Source organism: Bactrocera dorsalis, chromosome 1 (genome assembly GCF_023373825.1).
Source record: "Bactrocera dorsalis isolate Fly_Bdor chromosome 1, ASM2337382v1, whole genome shotgun sequence".
NCBI classification, from domain to species: Eukaryota; Metazoa; Arthropoda; class Insecta; order Diptera; family Tephritidae; genus Bactrocera; species Bactrocera dorsalis.
In genome coordinates, this window is record NC_064303.1 from 38,986,386 (window position 1) to 39,004,977 (window position 18,592).

Here is an 18,592-nt window from a genome sequence, read left to right on the forward strand (position 1 = left end):
ATTCCATTTTTTTAATGTTTTTTTCCTCAAGTTTCGTCAATATTTTAATTTACCCCTTGATACTTATACATTAAGTGACATCTTGTAATAGTAAGAAACTTAAGCAAAGACAACGTTCTGAGCAAACTAACCATTAGAAAACAAACTTAACAAAATTTGTATTTTTTAAAAAAGCTACACTAACTATGTTTGTGTGCTGTTTTATTTTTTTGTATCTCATAAGTGTTATCAATAAGTATCATAAATTTGTACACAATATTTAAATTACATTTAACAAGACTCATCTATCAATGTCCAACACAAATCAGCAAGCAACAAGTCAAGCTTTTTGCCGCTGTACCAATGCTCAAGGGGGGCGGCGACTTGGTGAAATCTTTCTCCATGCTCATCGGATTCGGTCGGAACTTGCTGCTCAAAATAGTCCTTATGATGGTGAAGGAAATTAATTTTTAAGGACATATTCACACCTATTTCTTCAAAAGCGTCTACCATGTCATCCACATATTTTTTCCAATCTTCAGACCGGTGCACTCCTAAGCAATGGTTTATAACGGTCATAACGGAGTTCCGGGCAATTTTTTTATTTGGCCTTAGAAGTTCTCTACTGCAATCCATGCTTAAATTTTGACTCTTAGGCAAGCATTTAACGTTTCTTTCAAACGTTACTTGTTGTTATTTCTTATCAGTGCAGTGGTTAAAAGCTTGACTCGTTGCTTGCTGATTTGTGTTGGACATTGATAGATGAGTCTTGTTAAATGTAATTTAAATATTGTGTACAAATTTATGATACTTATTGATAACACTTATAAGATACAAAAAAAAAATAAAACAGCACGCAAACATAGTTAGTGTAGCTTTTTTAAAAAATACAAATTTTGTTAAGTTTTTTTTTCTAATGGTTAGTTTGATCAGAACGTTGTCTTTGCTTAAGTTTCTTACTATTACAAGATGTCACTTAATGTATAAGTATCAAAGAGTAAATTAAAATATTGACAAAACGTGAGGGAAAAAACATTAAAAAAAATTGATTAAATTTCAGTTTTTTCGACATATTGGCTATAAGGACACAAAAAACGTTGATTTTGGGGCTTACACAGTCATCTAAGCTGAGAAGCTTTGCCAAATAAACTTTACCAAAAAAGTCAACATTAGAAAAGTTAGAGACCGAAGAAAAATGTGCCTTTCTTTTAAAGGGTGATTTTTTAAGAGCTTGATAACTTTTTTTTAAAAAAAAACGCATAAAATCTCATCGGTTCTTTAGTTGAAACGTTAGATTGGTTCATGACATTTACTTTTTGAAGATAATTTCATTTAAATGTTGACCGCGGCTGCGTCTTAGGTGGTCCATTCGGAAAGTCAAATTTTGGGCAACTTTTTCGAGCATTTCGGCCGGAATAGCCCGAATTTCTTCGGAAATGTTGTCTTCCAAAGCTGGAATAGTTGCTGGCTTATTTCTGTAGACTTTAGACTTGACGTAGCCCCACAAAAAATAGTCTAAAGGCGTTAAATCGCATGATCTTGGTGGCCAACTTACGGGTCCATTTCTTGAGATGAATTGTTGTCCGAAGTTTTCCCTCAAAATGGCCATAGAATCGCGAGCTGTGTGGCATGTAGCGCCATCTTGTTGAAACCACATGTCAACCAAGTTCAGTTCTTCCATTTTTGGCAACAAAAAGTTTGTTAGCATCGAACGATAGCGATCGCCATTCACCGTAACGTTGCGTCCAACAGCATCTTTGAAAAAATACGGTCCAATGATTCCACCAGCGTACAAACCACACCAAACAGTGCATTTTTCGGGATGCATGGGCAGTTCTTGAACGGCTTCTGGTTGCTCTTCACCCCAAATGCGGCAATTTTGCTTATTTACGTAGCCATTCAACCAGAAATGAGCCTCATCGCTGAACAAAATTTGTCGATAAAAAAGCGGATTTTCTGCCAACTTTTCTAGGGCCCATTCACTGAAAATTCGACGTTGTGGCAGATCGTTCGGCTTCAGTTCTTGCACGAGCTGTATTTTATACGGTTTTACACCAAGATCTTTGCGTAAAATCTTCCATGTGGTCGAATAACACAAACCCAATTGCTGCGAACGGCGACGAATCGACATTTCACGGTCTTCAGCCACACTCTCAGAAACAGACGCAATATTCTCTTCTGTACGCACTGTACGCATTCGTGTGGTTGGTTTAATGTCCAATAAAGTAAACTGAGTGCGAAACTTGGTCACAATCGCATTAATTGTTTGCTCACTTGGTCGATTATGTAGACCATAAATCGGACGTAAAGCGCGAAACACATTTCGAACCGAACACTGATTTTGGTAATAAAATTCAATGATTTGCAAGCGTTGCTCGTTAGTAAGTCTATTCATGATGAAATGTCAAAGCATACTGAGCATCTTTCTCTTTGACACCATGTCTGAAATCCCACGTGATCTGTCAAATACTAATGCATGAAAATCCTAACCTCAAAAAAATCACCCGTTACAATGTGCCACTTTGATGAAAAACTTCAAGAAAAATTTTTGTATAAAACCATGATTGTAACTCAAAAAAGTAATGATGCAGTTCGATTCGTAGGACCCGAAATAGGGGGAAACTGTCGAATTTGGTCTTGTCTTTTTTTTTTTTTTGAAAAAAGCTATCACAGGGTACTTGTAACGGGTGATTTTTTTGAGGTTAGGATTTTCATGCATTAGTATTTGACAGATCACGTGGGATTTCAGACATGGTGTCAAAGAGAAAGATGCTCAGTATGCTTTGACATTTCATCATGAATAGACTTACTAACGAGCAACGCTTGCAAATCATTGAATTTTATTACCAAAATCAGTGTTCGGTTCGAAATGTGTTTCGCGCTTTAATTTTGTTCAGCGATGAGGCTCATTTCTGGTTGAATGGCTACGTAAATAAGCAAAATTGCCGCATTTGGGGTGAAGAGCAACCAGAAGCCGTTCAAGAACTGCCCATGCATCCCGAAAAATGCACTGTTTGGTGTGGTTTGTACGCTGGTGGAATCATTGGACCGTATTTTTTCAAAGATGCTGTTGGACGCAACGTTACGGTGAATGGCGATCGCTATCGTTCGATGCTAACAAACTTTTTGTTGTCAAAAATGGAAGAACTGAACTTGGTTGACATGTGGTTTCAACAAGATGGCGCTACATGCCACACAGCTCGCGATTCTATGGCCATTTTGAGGGAAAACTTCGGACAACAATTCATCTCAAGAAATGGACCCGTAAGTTGGCCACCAAGATCATGCGATTTAACGCCTTTAGACTATTTTTTGTGGGGCTACGTCAAGTCTAAAGTCTACAGAAATAAGCCAGCAACTATTCCAGCTTTGGAAGACAACATTTCCGAAGAAATTCGGGCTATTCCGGCCGAAATGCTCGAAAAAGTTGCCCAAAATTGGACTTTCCGAATGGACCACCTAAGACGCAGCCGCGGTCAACATTTAAATGAAATTATCTTCAAAAAGTAAATGTCATGAACCAATCTAACGTTTCAAATAAAGAACCGATGAGATTTTGCAAATTTTATGCGTTTTTTTTTTAAAAAAAAGTTATCAAGCTCTTAAAAAATCACCCTTTACATATGTATATGCCGAGTCTGATATCTTGTGTGGGAGTAAGTTTACTTCGTTTAAAACAAGGAAAATTTTGTTAGTTTTTTTTATATTTCTGTTAGGTTTTCATGCATAATCATTATAAATGTGGCAATTTCAGCATTTCGCTGTAGTTGTTCGGAAAAAAGATTAATTGCCGTGCCCATTATATCTCGGTATTGGATAAATGACAAATGACACATTTATAGGGTAAGCTAATCGCTTTGTACAAGTAATCCTAAGGATTTTTCTAAACCTTTTTTCCTTTTTGGGAACACTTAGAAGAAAAAAACTCGGTTAATTTGCTTCTGAAAACTGAAAGAAGTTAAGACACACACACTGATCTCGTAAAGAATGAGAAGAAATATTGTTCAAAATTACTAAGCGATTACATAGGCTGCTTTATATATTTCTGACGTAGGCAACACTAAGTGTTGGCAGGTGCAATCTGACATTTCCATTTGAAAGTTTGACATTTTTTAGCATAACATCACTCAGAATGTTTTGTCATTTAATCGTGAATTGTTTTATTTACAGAGAATTAAAAAATTCATCTCGGCCAAAAAATGGAATTAACTCGTGAACATTTTCGTGTGATAATTTTTCCTGACAAGAGTGCATCGATGAAGTAAAATCTTTATATGGCTATGAAGCACCATCCTATAGCACTGTGAAGAATTGATACAACGAATTCAATCCTGGCCGACGCTCGCTCAAAGACGAATTCCGTGAAGGTCGTCCAAAAACAGCCGTTGTGCCAGAAAACATCGATGACGTAAGTGAACCGATAATGCAAGACCGTCATGTAGCATACCTTCAGATAGAGGCATGCCTATGCATTTCTCCCACCAGCATACATTCGATGTTGCATGAACACCTGGCCGTAAAAAAGGTTTGTTCTCGTTGGATCCCGCACAATTTGACAATCGCTCAAAAAAAGGTTCGTGTGGATTGGTGTAAAGAAATGCTGAAAAAATACGATCGCGGTGCTTCAAAAGACGTTTATAAGATCGTCACAGGAAATCCTCGAATCATGGATCTATGCGTATGAGCCCGAAACCAAACAGCAATCGACCGTGTGGGTCTTCCAAGACGAGCCAAATCCAACGAAAAAAAAAACATTTTCGTTGATAAATATGCCTATTTTCATTATTAGGCCAGAAATATATATAGCAGCCCTCGTAATACATTAATCATGAGTTGTATAGACATCGTTTAAAAGTTTTAAAAAATGTCCTAAACCGTTCATTATATAAATATAAAAGTACTCATAACTTCGTTAATTTTTTGTCTGTCTTGAATTTCGTTGAATATTAGTTCCACATTAGATTTATCTCCGAAGAAGTGACTCGGTAGCTAATTCCTCAATGCAACGACTGTTTGCTTGATGACAGGAAATATTTGCCTTTCCTTCGGCGTACGCCAGCAGTTGTACACTCTTAAAGAAGATAGTGCCTTCCCTATTTAATTCTGCAGCTCAAATTATTTTCTCCAAGAACCGACTGTACACAGAGTTCATTCGTTAGTTGACTGTCGACGCGGATAGACGTGCGTGCGCATCGTTGCGATTTAGTAGTGTATTTTTCGGTGATTTTTCGATTCTCTTTTGTGCGGGTATTTGTTTACCAGTTTTAGTGGGCACCGTTATTGCCTGGCGCGTGTGCGTAGCGGTATTAGTGAATATGTTTGTGCGATTTCCGGGTGCGTGGGTTATTAACCGCGAGTGTTTTCGTGCGACTACACATTTTTGTGCCTTTTTGTGCATTTTTGTGTACGGACAGCAAATATTATAGCGGTAAGTAATTTTATTTAAAATTATTTTATATACGGACAACGTGGTCATCCACGTTGTTGTTATTGGCGGAAGCTTCGCACCCCGACCAAGAGTTGGGGTTGTGGGCTGTGCCACTGCGGGCTCGCTATAATCGACCGCTTGGGTGGTCACTGATATTGAGCGGGCCTTTGCGTGGGTCGCACTTTTCAGCGCGTTCAGACGCTGACACCTGGAGAGCAGCTGCTCCAGTATCTTTCTGTCCGTGAGCCTTCAGCGCTAGTGGTTCGCCAGCGGATCAGTTCTACTGAGAGGTTGTTTGGAAGGTAAGATGCCTCCGGGACGGAAGAGGAGGACGAAGGTTCTCGCTGGAAGCGGAGAATCCGCCGCTTCGACAGTCGTGGATGATTCCACGTCGGGCGGCGAGGGTGAAACGTCGGGAGCGACGGGAGCGGTTAGATCTCCACCGAGGACCAAGGCGCGGTTGGGGTCGCCGCGTAAAGATGACGGAAGCGAGGGAGGGAGCGGTAGTTGTGGCGGGAGTGCCAATGTGGCCTCCGCTGAGAAGGCGGTTGCGCGTGCGGGGTCGCCGCGTAACGTTGGGGGAAAAGTGGGAGGAAGCGGGAGTGCCATCGTGGCCTCCATTGAGAAAGCGGTAGCGCGTGAGGGGGAATTTGAGGGAGGGAGCGGAAGTCGTGGTGGAAAGGCCAGCGTGGCCACCACAGAGAAAACGGTTGCCAAGCCGTCTAGGGCGGTTGGCAAGGAATCGGGTGCCGGGCGTGCCAAAGAGGCCGCAAAAAAGCGGGAGATTTCGCGGGGACCTGTTGTTGTTGGGGGTGGGGCAGTCAGCCATGTTGCTGCTGCCAAGCGTATTACGGGGGAGCTCAACGAGCTGGTCTTTGAGGCCAAGAGTTTCGAGGTAGGGACTGCGAAGGGGCTGTTGGAGCTTGCCTCAAGGTATGAGGCGCTCCTAATGACGGTGATAACCGAGAATGCCCATCTTCGCGGTCAAGTCGATGCCCTTAGGGGAAGTTGTGGGGGTCACTCCTCGGCGCCGAGCAGGTCAATGCCGGCTCCGTCGGCACCGATACCTGCGCCTCCAGCACCTGTGCTTGAGGCAATCGCACCGGTGATGCCGAAGCCTGTGGAGACCTGGTCGATCGTGGTCAGGAGTAAGGGGCCCGCAACTTCCTCTAAGGAAGTTATTCAGAAAGTGGTGAAGGAGGTGGGCCCCTCACTTGGCGTGAGGGTCCACGAGGTTTCCTCCTCCAGGGTGCGACCGGATAGCCCCGTCGCTGGATGCTTCCGGTGTATGGGATTTGATCATAGAGTGTAGGGCTAGGTCAGATGTCTGCCGGAGGTGCGGTCAGGAAGGCCACAAAGCTGCCGGTTGCGTCAATGCACCCCATTGTCGCAACTGTGAGTTTAAGGGTAGGCCAGCTGGGCATCTGATGATGTCAGCTGTCTGCCCTATCTACTGTGGCATTGTTGAGCGCGCCCTCGCCAGACACTGATGGGGGGTATTATCCAGCTCAACTGTCAGGGCTCTTATGCCGTAATGTGTGAGTTGGGGGGTTGTATGGTAGAGGGTGGGTGCGGTATTGCTCTACTCCAGGAGCCCTACGCCACCACTGGTGTGGTTCGGGGTCTTCCTGGGGGTTTTAGGGTCTTCACCGACCTTAGAGCTAACGCCGCAATAGTTGTGAATAATCCACGCTATGATTGCGTAGTTGTGGATTCTTCACAACTAGGTATATGTGTAGCGATAGATGGGGAGTTCGGTAGGATGATTGTCGCTAGTTTATACTGTAAATATAGCGAGCCCCTAGAGCCCTACCTGGGCTACATGGATAAGCTACTACTACTTGCGAGTAGTAGCCCATTTATCCTAGGGTTGGATGCGAATGCCTCGTCCTCGATGTGGTTTAGTAAGGTATCCCGGCATTCGTCTGGATACCAAAGCCACAGTCGAGGCGAGGCATTAAGCGAATGGGTGGTGGCTAATAGCCTCCACGTTTTGAATGAGCCGAACGAATGGTATACGTTCGATGGGCCTGGGGGCGTGAGCGACATTGACGTGACGCTTATGAACGAGGCAGCAAGTAGGGCTTTTAGTGTTAGTTGGGCGGTTAGGGGAGGGTGGGGATTGAGTGACCATAATTTGCTTCAAATTGTGGTTACCCCTCGATCTCCTCCCTCACCTTATGAGAGTCCATTGCGGCGATGGCGTACCGCTGGTACTGACTGGAACCAATATGGACTCTCGGTTAGGGAAGCGGTACTTAATATACCGCTTAGCGAGTTTGAGGAGTTGGGGGTCGACGAGCAAATTGCTCGTCTTCATGAGGTTGTTTGGGGGGCTAATGATAGGGTCTTGGGTAGGTATGAGTGTTCCAAGATTAGTAAAATTAAATGGTGGACGCATGAGTTAACCTTGAAGAGGAGGACTGTCAGGCGTTTGAGGCGAAAGTTTCAGCGCGCTCGACGGTCCAATTCTGATAGGCTGTCCCAGCTTAGGCGGGAATTTAGTTGTGCGGATAGGGAATATAAGGAGATGTTGGTGAAAGTAAAGGAAGATGAGTGGAGGAGCTTCGTTAGGGAAAATAGGAACGACCCCTGGGGTCAGGTCTATAGGATCTGCAGGGGTCGTAGGAGGGAGGATATCACCTCTCTTCGCGTCGGTGACACTCTGTTATCGTCGTGGAGAGAGTGTGCGGGGGTTCTGTTAGGTGCGTTCTTTCCCAGGTCGGAGGTGCAGGTACCTCAAGCACAAGAGGTGCCTGTCCCTCCATTAGATGATGGGGAATTGGGGTACGCCTTTGGCCTGGTTAGGTCTAAACGGTCCCCAGGTTTTGATGGTTTGAACGGAGAGATGTGTAAAAGCTTATGGAAGTTCATTCCGGAATACCTGGAGGCCATTTATAATAAGTGCGTCTGGGAGGGATACTTTCCACGCGAGTGGAAAAGTGCTAGGGTTGTTCCTCTCCTGAAGTCCCCTGATAAGGTCAGGAGCGATCCTCGATCTTATCGGGGCATCAGTCTCCTTCCAGTACTTGGAAAAGTGCTGGAAAGGGTCATGGTGGAACGGCTTCAGGAGCTAACGCGGGGTATGTGGTCGGATAGGCAGTTTGGGTTCAGGAAAGGACGCAGTATAGAGGATGCGTGGTTTTTTGTTCAGAATGTCGTTAGAGAGAATGTCAACAAGTATGTCCTTGGCATATTTGTTGACTTCAAGGGGGCATTTGACTACCTAAGCTGGGATCGAGTGTTGCAACGGCTGGAGGAGCTTGGCTGTCCGGAAGTTACTCTTTGGCGGAGTTATTTTTCGGACAGAAAGGCCTCTCTTGTCGGCATGAATGAGAGTGTGGAGATTGGAGTTGTTCGAGGCTGCCCGCAGGGTTCCATCTGTGGTCCATATATTTGGAACCTTATGATGGACACTCTGCTTGGGCAGCTCGAGCCACTCTGTAAATGTTGCGCGTATGCGGACGACCTTCTTCTTATCGTTGAAGGTCGCTCGAGGTTGGATTTAGAACGGGCGGGAGGAGATCTCTTAGAGATCGTTAATTCTTGGGGCTTAGGTGTGGGGGTTGACATATCGATGGAAAGGACGGTGGCAATGCTGCTGAAAGGTAGATTGTCGCCGTCTCGTCCACCGATTGTCCGTGTGAACGGGGTCAGCATCAGATATGTGACGCAAGTCAAATATCTGGGGCTGACCATAAGTGAAAGGTTGTGTTTTACTCCACACTTTGCGAGCGTGAAGGAGCGACTGCAGGCAACCGTAGGCAAAATACGACGTATTTTGAGGAGCGATTGGGGTCTCGGACGTCGTGCTGTCCGCACCATATATCGTGGCTTGTTTGTGGCCTGTGCCACATATGGAGCCCCTGTATGGTGGGAGGCAGCCACGACTGTCATGGGGTCTCAAAAACTCCTCTCAATACAGCGTTGTATGATGCTTGCTTGCTTGCCTGTATGTCGCACCGTCTCAACGGATGCGATGCAGGTTTTGTTAGGTGCACCCCCTCTTGACCTGATTGTCATACAGCGTGCTGTTGCATTCAGGTTAAGAAGGGGTTTGAGTGTGTCATTGCTGCGGAACGATTGGATTTCCGACGATGATGTGGAGAGGGAGGGATATCTAGGGAGCAAGAGGCTTCTAGATGATAGGGTTAGGTGTAGGTGGCAAGAACGTTGGGACAATAGTCCTAACGGCCGAGTGACGTACGAGTACATTCGGGACGTTGGATTCGTTGAGAATAACCCAGATTTTAGATTTTGTCTAAGTCTGGGTTTCTTGTTTACGGGGCATGGGCCTATGAATGCATTTTTGCATCAGAGGCACCTATCAGATACGTCAGGGTGTTTTTGTGTGGCGGGTTTTGAAAATTGGTCACATGTAATTGCGGAGTGCCCGATGTACTCGGACATTAGGGATCTGGGTGGTATGGGGATTAGATGGACTGATGGACGATTAGATGTTAGTGGTGTGATCTCCACTAGTCGGAATACCGAACAGTTAGGGTTGTTTGCGCGTGAATTATTTAAGCGGCGAAGGCGGTTAGCTGGAAATTAGGGTTTTAGTTTTTTTTGTATGAGTGTTGGGTGTTTGCGTTGTGGGTATTTTATGGGTTAGTGGGGTCCAACCTCACCTTCTTTGCAGGCCACCAGTCCGGAGCAGTATGGAAGCTCAACTGGTAGTAGTTTCGGCTACGAAGTCTGACCGGAGACTTAATTCTGGTACCACGGGGAGCAGGAGCCCTTGGAGGTAACTCCAACCTGCTCATGCGGACTGGCCCCTCTGGGAGTATCGTGGCGGTTGTGGTTGAAACCCAAATCGCGGGAAGAACTGACTTTGTCAGTTGAATGTGGAGTTGCATTGCAACCGGGTGCCGGACCCAAAGCACGGCAGAGGTTTTAGATGGGCCTCGAACCCTACCAAGGTGGTTAGTGTGTCCATTCCACACTGCCAATTGGTACTGAAAATGCTTAGCATTCTCAGGGCGCTGATCAACGCATTGATTTGATCCGCTGTGCTTTTGAGCGCCGTGGAGTAAGGTTGTCGTCAACAGGTACCCACGTAAAATACACCGGACGTTGTACACAGAGTTCGCACGAAAGCGAGGCCCGGGCCTAGGGCGGCACAATTTGGGGGGCGGCAAATTTTTTAGAATATCAAAATTTTAAATCTGATATAATGTAACGACAATACATTTTAAGGATTTATTCTGATTTTTTTTATATAAATTTACAAATAAATTTCTATGAAATAGAATGTAATTAATTTTCTGATTCACTTTTTTATTTGTGAGTGCAATACTGATAAAAAATGTTTTATAACAGAAATAATTGAATATTGATAAGCTTTTCCTGAAACATTTTCAAAGCTCTGTTGACTTGTTGTATCTTTAGTAAAGTTAATCTTGCAAGTGAGCCGGCCATAAGGCTAAAGATATTGAAGATGCTTTGTTAAAATCTCTTGAGGATAGTGGTTTAAATATTGGGTTGTCAAAAAAGTCTTGCGGTATTTTCGCTAGTTGGCGCTGAAAGCGCGTAGTTCTAGTTTTATTCATCGCATCGGGTCATGCTATACCTTTTTGGAAAGCTCATTTCACGCGCTAACAGGGTTTGATTGATTGTCGTTTCTTTTAAGTCGTTCGTGAGTTATAGCGTCACAAACATGGAGCAAAATAAAGAGAAAATACGGCATATTTTACAGTACTACTACGATAAAGGCAAAAATGCATATCAAGCCGCCAATAAAATTTGTGCAGTTTATGGACCCGATACAGTTTCCATTTCCACCACACAACGATGGTTTCAACGTTTTCGTTCTGGTGTAGAGGTGGTCGAAGATGCGCCACGCTCCGGAAGGCCTGCCGTCGAAAATTGCGATAAAATCGCTGAATTGGTCAAAAGAGACCGGCATAGTAGCAGCCGTTCATCGGTCAAGAGCTGGGCATGAGTCATCACAAATTCATTTCAATTTCAATAAAAAAAAATCCATAAAAATACCACAAGACCTAATATAATGAATTGTCGTAGTCAATCTTACAATAATGCAAGCAACATGTCAGGTTTATATTCAGAAGTGCAAGCACGAATCAAAACAACTAATCCATAGCTGAATATGTTCCTTGTGCTGGTCACGCTTTAAATTTAGTGGGAGCTTGTGCAGCTGAATTTGTTACCGAAGCAGTTGACTTTTTTTCTACTTTGCAAAAATTATATAATTTTTTTGCCGTTTCGACACATCATTGGGAAATTTTAAGACAGCATACAAGTTTAAGACTTAACAGCCTTTCTCAAACTCGTTGGTCTGCTCGACCCGATGCATGCTACACGTTAAAAAAGAGTGGCCCGGAATAATTGTTGCACTAAACTTTGTTGGCGAAAACAAAGATGAAAAACATACTAAGCGAGCTGAAGCTAAGGGACTGCAGAAAAATTACAACATCTAGAAACAGCAATTATAGTCATTGTTTGAAATGCAGTTTTGGATCGCTTTAATGCTGCGAATATGAAGTTTCAGGATTCTCAAGCTGATTTATCATCTGTGATAAGAATATATAGTTCTTTGGCATTATTTCTCCAAGATATGAGAGATAAACAATTTTCTGATTATGAAAAAAAAGCCAACGCACTATTACCATTATGACACCCGTCGTAAAAAAAACCCGAAAGCTTCAGGCTGACGAGTCACGGGAAAATGAAAGAAGAGCTTTATCTGGAGAAGAAAATTTTCGAACCAACGTTTAATATCTAATTTTAGATACTTTAAGTGTACAATTGACAGGACGTAAAAGTGCTTATCATAATCTTTACGAAAATTTTCAAGATGTTTATCTAAATGTAGACATTTCTCTACGTATTTTTTTGAGTATTCCGGCTACGAACTGTTCAGGAGAAAGATCTTTTTCCACCTTGAAAAGAGTCAAAACGTATTTACGCGCAAGTATGGGCCAAGAGAAACTCAGTGCTTTAGCACTACTATCAATTGAAGCCCAACTAGTTCAAGAAATTGATTACAACGACATAATTGATGAATTTGCTCAGACGAAAGCCAGAAAAAGGATATTTAAAAATTAAGTTATACATTACAGTTTAAGAAAACTGACTGTTATTTATGTTGTTAATATTTATTTGTATTGTTTAACAATTATACTTTTATGAAATAAATATTATATCTTAATAATATGAACGGACTCAAAGAAATAAAATGTTATCCTTTAAAAAGGGCGGCTAATCAGACAGGGCCTAGGGCGGCAAAATACTTAATCCGCCACTGGCTCAACGTCAGTTTACACAGACGTATTAGTTTTGCAGGGATACTAAATTCAGACATAGCGGCATAAAGGCTCTCTTTCGTGCTGTCAAAAGCAACGTTTAAATCCACGAAGAGATGGTGTGTGTCGATTCTCCTTTCACGGGTCTTTTCCAAGACTTGGCACATGGTGAAGATCTGGTCAGTTGTTGATTTTCCAGACCTGAAGCCACACTATAAGGTACGATCAGTATGTTGACTGTGGGCTTTAATCTTTGACACAGACTGGAACGTCTGCTTCATCGTCATGGATTGGAAATCTAGACATAGCATTCTTGATATATTATGCATTCACAAAATATGAAGAAAGAATCGAAAGAAATTTAAAACCTCCACTCCACCCTCAATGCTAAAAATTTGATACTAGTATGAATTGGCAAAGCTTGAGTTCACTAATTGTTCAGCAGTGGATAGAAGAAGGAGAAATTTGCACCCAATTAAGAGCTTAGTGAAAGGCTTTCGCACGGCCTACATTAAACCACATTAAAATTTTTCTAAAAGTTCAAACGATTTTAATCACTTTTTAGGAGGAGCAATTATTATAAAATTAATTATATAATGGATTTGCTGGAGTATAACATTTATGTATGTAGAATAAATGTATTTAATATGTAATTATTAAATAAAATTGTATTATAAATTTTCATCATATTCTTCTCTATCCGCTTTCAGATTTCGGGAGATATCATCAGAAAATAAAATAAAATTTCTTTCAATGTGAAAGTGAAAGAAAATTTCTATAGCAAAAATTAAACCTAAAAATATAAAAGCAAGACAATGGGGCATAATAACAAATTAAAATGGAATCAAATCTATTTATATAACAAATTTCGTAACAATTTTGAAAAACCTGAAATAGAAATTTCTTATTTTTCTTCAAGAGTCTTTAATATTAGATAATAAGATTATTAAAATAATAAAAAAATATTTAGTTCATAAATTATTTATAAAATAGCAAAAGCTACTCTCGGTAGTCCATTAATTTTTAGTGATTCGAAAACAAATACTCGAAATACATACACATACATATACAAGCCAAGTGAACGTCACAACTGTTTTAGCATAAGATTTTCGTTCGCAACGAAGCAACAGACAACCATACAGTGGATGTAAATAAATGCATATAAATGTAATACTTGCGGTAATAATAAAATTAACGCGCCAAATATCGTGAAAGTATAAAATCCGCGAACATGATTGCACAGCGTAGAATACGAGCGACGCTTGCCAAAGTGGCGAGAACGGTAGTAAAAACAAGAATAACAACAACGAGAAATACTACCAACATTGTACCGCAGCCAATGTGTATAATTAAAATGAAGAGAAAAAGTAAAATACCAAAATTGTTGTTGTTAATTACCGCAATTTGTATTAGCAGCTTCTGGCCGCGGTTTGGCAATGGCAGAGATGCTGGTGATAGTTTACTACCGCTTGTCTATGGCACGCATATGATCGTCTCAGCTGGTGATGCCATCGCACACACGTTCACCATCGAAATGCGTGGCCAAAATCACTATAATGATGGTGGTGGAGGAGGCGGAAGAGACAGTAGTAGCAGTTTAGAAAATATTGATTTTCAGAATATGGATATGAATAGCTTTGATCGCGATACTGGCATTAGTGGTGGACCAGAGGAGTCAGAGGAGCGCGATCATATCGCGTATCACTTCGGTAAGCTAGTTTCTTCGCAACTAAAATTATAAATTTTTCACAAATTCTTTTTATAATATAAAGTCTTCCTTAATTTAGTATTCATTATGAAGCCCCAAAAAAATATATATAAGTAGACTAGGCGCCTTGAGGCTAATACAAATCTACTTAGACATTTAATTCTATACACACCAGCTCGTTGCGATATCAGTATATGGTTCCAAGAGTGACAATGAAGAAATAAGTGTTTTTACATCATTTTCATCTATTCAGCTTATCAGATTTGCAGCTACGTCCGATTCGGTTGTAGCGTGCTTTTCATACTAATCTTATCACAAAGATCAATGCCCTTGATAAAAACGTTAAGAATTCCCTAATCAGTTTTAAATACATGGTTAGTGAACCCAAGGCAATTATCGTCGCCCTGCTATCAGAGTGGATGGTCACTTCTCTAAAGGAGGTTGCACTCCGCGGCGGTAAATTTGCCGACATATTAATGATAGCAACTGCGGCTTGTAAAAAGTTATATTATTCATGAAGCGTGAAACTGATAGAGATTTGCAGACAAAAACCCATCACCCCAATTTTTGACTATCCAATTGCCCTACTCTTTCAGCGCCTTCTACCCACCCACATCTCCCTCACATTTATGTGGACAGAAAAATACAGCATTTAACCAATCCATGATTCAAAAGTTCAGATACATATTAGGGGGAAAATTGTTTTCCGAGAAATATTTTCCTATACTTTCACGCAACTTTTTCTAAATTTGCATTATTGTTTTAGTTCGGTTTTTGCTACATCCATAGTCCACTGTAACCTAATTACAATTAATCCACTTGACCGCGCAGCCGTATAATTGCGCGGAAGCAAAAATGGTGACAATTAAACGATTACAATTACAAATTCTGCTGTCAAGAGAACCCTGCAGACAGGATATATGTGTTTATATACACACATTGTTTCCTATATGTACAGTCGTGTTCATGAAAATAGTGGTGCAACAGCTTCTCATATCGTTTTCATCCCGGTTTCACAGTTAATACTTAAGTTATGCTTAACTACTGAAAATGAGAGAATTAAGCAGTGCTTAAGTAACAGCTGATTTTTGTTGTGAATTTTCAGCGACATATTTCTTAGCCTTCGAGCAAGTGTTTGTCCGCTTCCATTCGATGACAGCTTTATACTTTTCCACCAGTTCCAATAGATGGTCCGACTCGCTGGCGGTGAAATTCGGAGTTCTTTCGTTGTTTTCATCCATTTTCGATATAAATTTCCTCGCAAATTTATGTATTTTCTGTTATAATTTAAATATTTTAAACACATGTTTGTGGATGGCATTCATAAAACATATGTATGTCCATAACGTTGCCATACTTGTATATCACAATAAAATTTAATAGAAACTAAGCATTGACTGTGAAACGCAAACGAGTACTCAGTCTGCAACAATGCTAAGATTTTATTTGGACACAACTTAAGTATTGACTGCGAAACCGGGCATTAAAGATCTTTTCGAAATATATTTGTACAAACTTTCCAAGACAACAAGCGTAATTATTTTGCTAGAATGAACACTTCAAATATAAAATCGAAAAAATCTAGTTAATTTTGGTCCAGCGCATTTTTTTAACGCTTTTATTACCTTCACTTGTATGTATGTTTGTAACTTTTTTAAGTGGTACTGAAACCTAGAATCGATAGTAAGTTTAAGCAGCTCACCAAAAAGATGCGCTTAAAAGTATGCAACATCTATATAAAACTAGTTTTGGTGACTTTTCATAGCATACTGAGTTGGGCGTCGACCGTTCATAAGATGCAAGGTTGTACAGTAGAACATGCAGTAATTTATCTGGGCTCTCGACTGTTTGCTGCTGGACAAGCTTATATAGCTCTTAGTCGTTGTAGATCTTTGGACGGTATTCGAATTGAAGAACTAGGCTGTCCAAAGTAAACCCTCATGTAACAGTGAAGCTTTAGAAGAAATTATTCGATTAAGAAGTAATAATTCGTAAAGTCGTCAATAGAACTTGGTCGCAAATAATGTAACAATTAGTTAATGAAAGGTTACGAGTAGATATTAAATGCTGCCTAATTATCGATTTACTTAACCAATACTATATGTTTTCATAGTTCATAGTTAGTTCATATTTTAACAAATTTGGGGTTTCTAACAACAAACTAAAAAATTAAAAATAAATGTTGTTTAAAAAAACTAAAAAAACACGCTTTTAAAGCATATCAAACTAAAAAGTGAAAAATAATTCTTTTTATAAACAAACAATAATAATGAAGGAAAAATTCCTGCATTATTGTGAGAAAAGCGTGGGGTGCTTTGTGACATATTTTTGATATATCGACCATGCCACACTCAAATAGCATTTTGTTTTGTCGGAATGTGATCGGAGTGCACCACACTTCGCTAATCGAAAGGAATGTCAACATAACCTTGATTTTTGATCTGTTTTTACGTGTTTTTTTTCGGCTTCGACTCACCTTTGCCACGATAGTCGTCTGATTTATCGTCTGTTTCCGGGTCGTAAGACCCGACGCCAGTAAAAATACGTTTCATGACATCCTGGTTGTCGGAATGATTTGTTTCACAGGCATTAACGCAATGCTGTTTATCGAAAAAATTTGGTGATTTATGAACCAAAAAAAAAAATTACTCAAAACTCACCAGCATTACTATTTTCATGGCCATAGCCTGTACATCTGTGTCGGTTTATCTGCATTAAAAGTTTGCTGCAAAAAAAAAAAGCTAGACTGCGGAATATGCCAGTGTCTAACTTTATGCAATTAGCTTTTGTATGCGCGCATGTAAACATTTACTAAGCGGTGGTTGATTAAAATTTAAATTTATTTAAGCTTTGGTTTTACATTGTTTCACAGCATTTCCAATGGACTGCAAAAATGGCTAGTCGGCTGGTCGCTTCACAATTGCATTAATGTTATCACCTGACCACAGTAATGTATTTATAAACGGGTGTTAGTATTATATATGACACTGTAGTATTTCAAGACTTGAAAAAGTAAACTACCTTAATATTAGTGGACCAATTCAAAATTTAAAATTTTCAAAATTTTATTTCGGATAAGTAGGTTTAGTCATGTCTCTCTGTCCATTTCTCTGTGCGTCTGTTTTTATTCATTTATCGATTTGAAATTTTGCATACGTCCTTTTCTCCTCAAAGAGCTGCTGATTTGTCGGAACCGCCGATATCAGATCACTATAGCGTGTAGTTGCCATACAAACGGAATGATCATAAATAAGTGTTTGTAAGAAATACATAGTTTATATTTGTTTAAGTGTATAATCGAAATAAATGATTTAGCCGATAATGATAATTGAATAAATTGATGTGTAACAAGACACGACATTTTGTTGTGTTGAGTAACTGTTAAAATCCTTTTCTCGCACTTAGAGAGGCAATAAGAAGCCGGTATCTAGCAATATGCATTGCTTATGTTGTTTTTTTTTATGGCTTACATGGTCATTGCCCATTTTAGCGAAAATTCCTGACAAACCTTTGAATGTAATGCAATTTTTGGTATTATTTTTATTTTTAACAAACTAATCAATTGATAGGTTGCCATATGAAAAATCAAATACATATATTAATGGTTTCCTATGTGAAAAAGTAAACAGTAAACATGATAATGTAAAATTTTTTGGTTAGAGTAAATTAACACTCTTCTGTTAACAGTACTTCTGAAAATAAATTTTTTTTACTTCAATGAGCATTACATTTAATAGGACACAGCAGTACAACATAACCTCTGCTATGCTTACGCCAATAAAAAAGAAGATATGCATTAAAAAAAACTAGAGCCAAAAATTGCATACATACGTTTGATAAATTGTATCCTTAGAATTAGGCGATTTTTGTGAAATTGTTTAAGAGAAAGTACGCGATTGAATATTCGAATCGAACTTCTTTGAACGTAGTAAGGTATATTTTCGGCTATATTTTGAGATTTTTTTTAAATTATTGAAAAATAACGGAGTTATGGGCTGTCTCTGAAGGTGTCAAAAAAGAGGTGCCCCAACTGCTGGCATGATTCCGGCCGAATGAGTAGCTGAAACAAAAAAATTGAAAATTTTAATAAGCTTAAAGATGTTTCCTATGCAATGACCTACGATCTTTGAAAAATATCAAAAATTACCAAAATTGCGTAATTATGAAAAAAAAAATGTTTTTTAGGTAAAAACGGTCGTTTTTTAATGCAAA

At 40.2% G+C, this 18,592-nt stretch overlaps 1 protein-coding gene across 3 annotated transcripts in view; it reads left to right on the plus strand.

Moving 5' to 3' along the window:
• LOC125780341 (opioid-binding protein/cell adhesion molecule homolog) overlaps positions 1 to 18,592 on the plus strand; it is a 120,077-nt gene that overhangs the window by 20,294 nt on the left and 81,191 nt on the right. For all 3 annotated transcript variants that reach the window (XM_049462554.1, XM_049462551.1, XM_049462552.1), the window contains exon 2: positions 13,383 to 14,381. In XM_049462554.1, coding sequence (XP_049318511.1) covers positions 13,904 to 14,381 — 478 coding nt within the window. In that variant the 5' untranslated portion in view covers positions 13,383 to 13,903. The remainder of the gene's footprint in view (positions 1 to 13,382; positions 14,382 to 18,592) is intronic.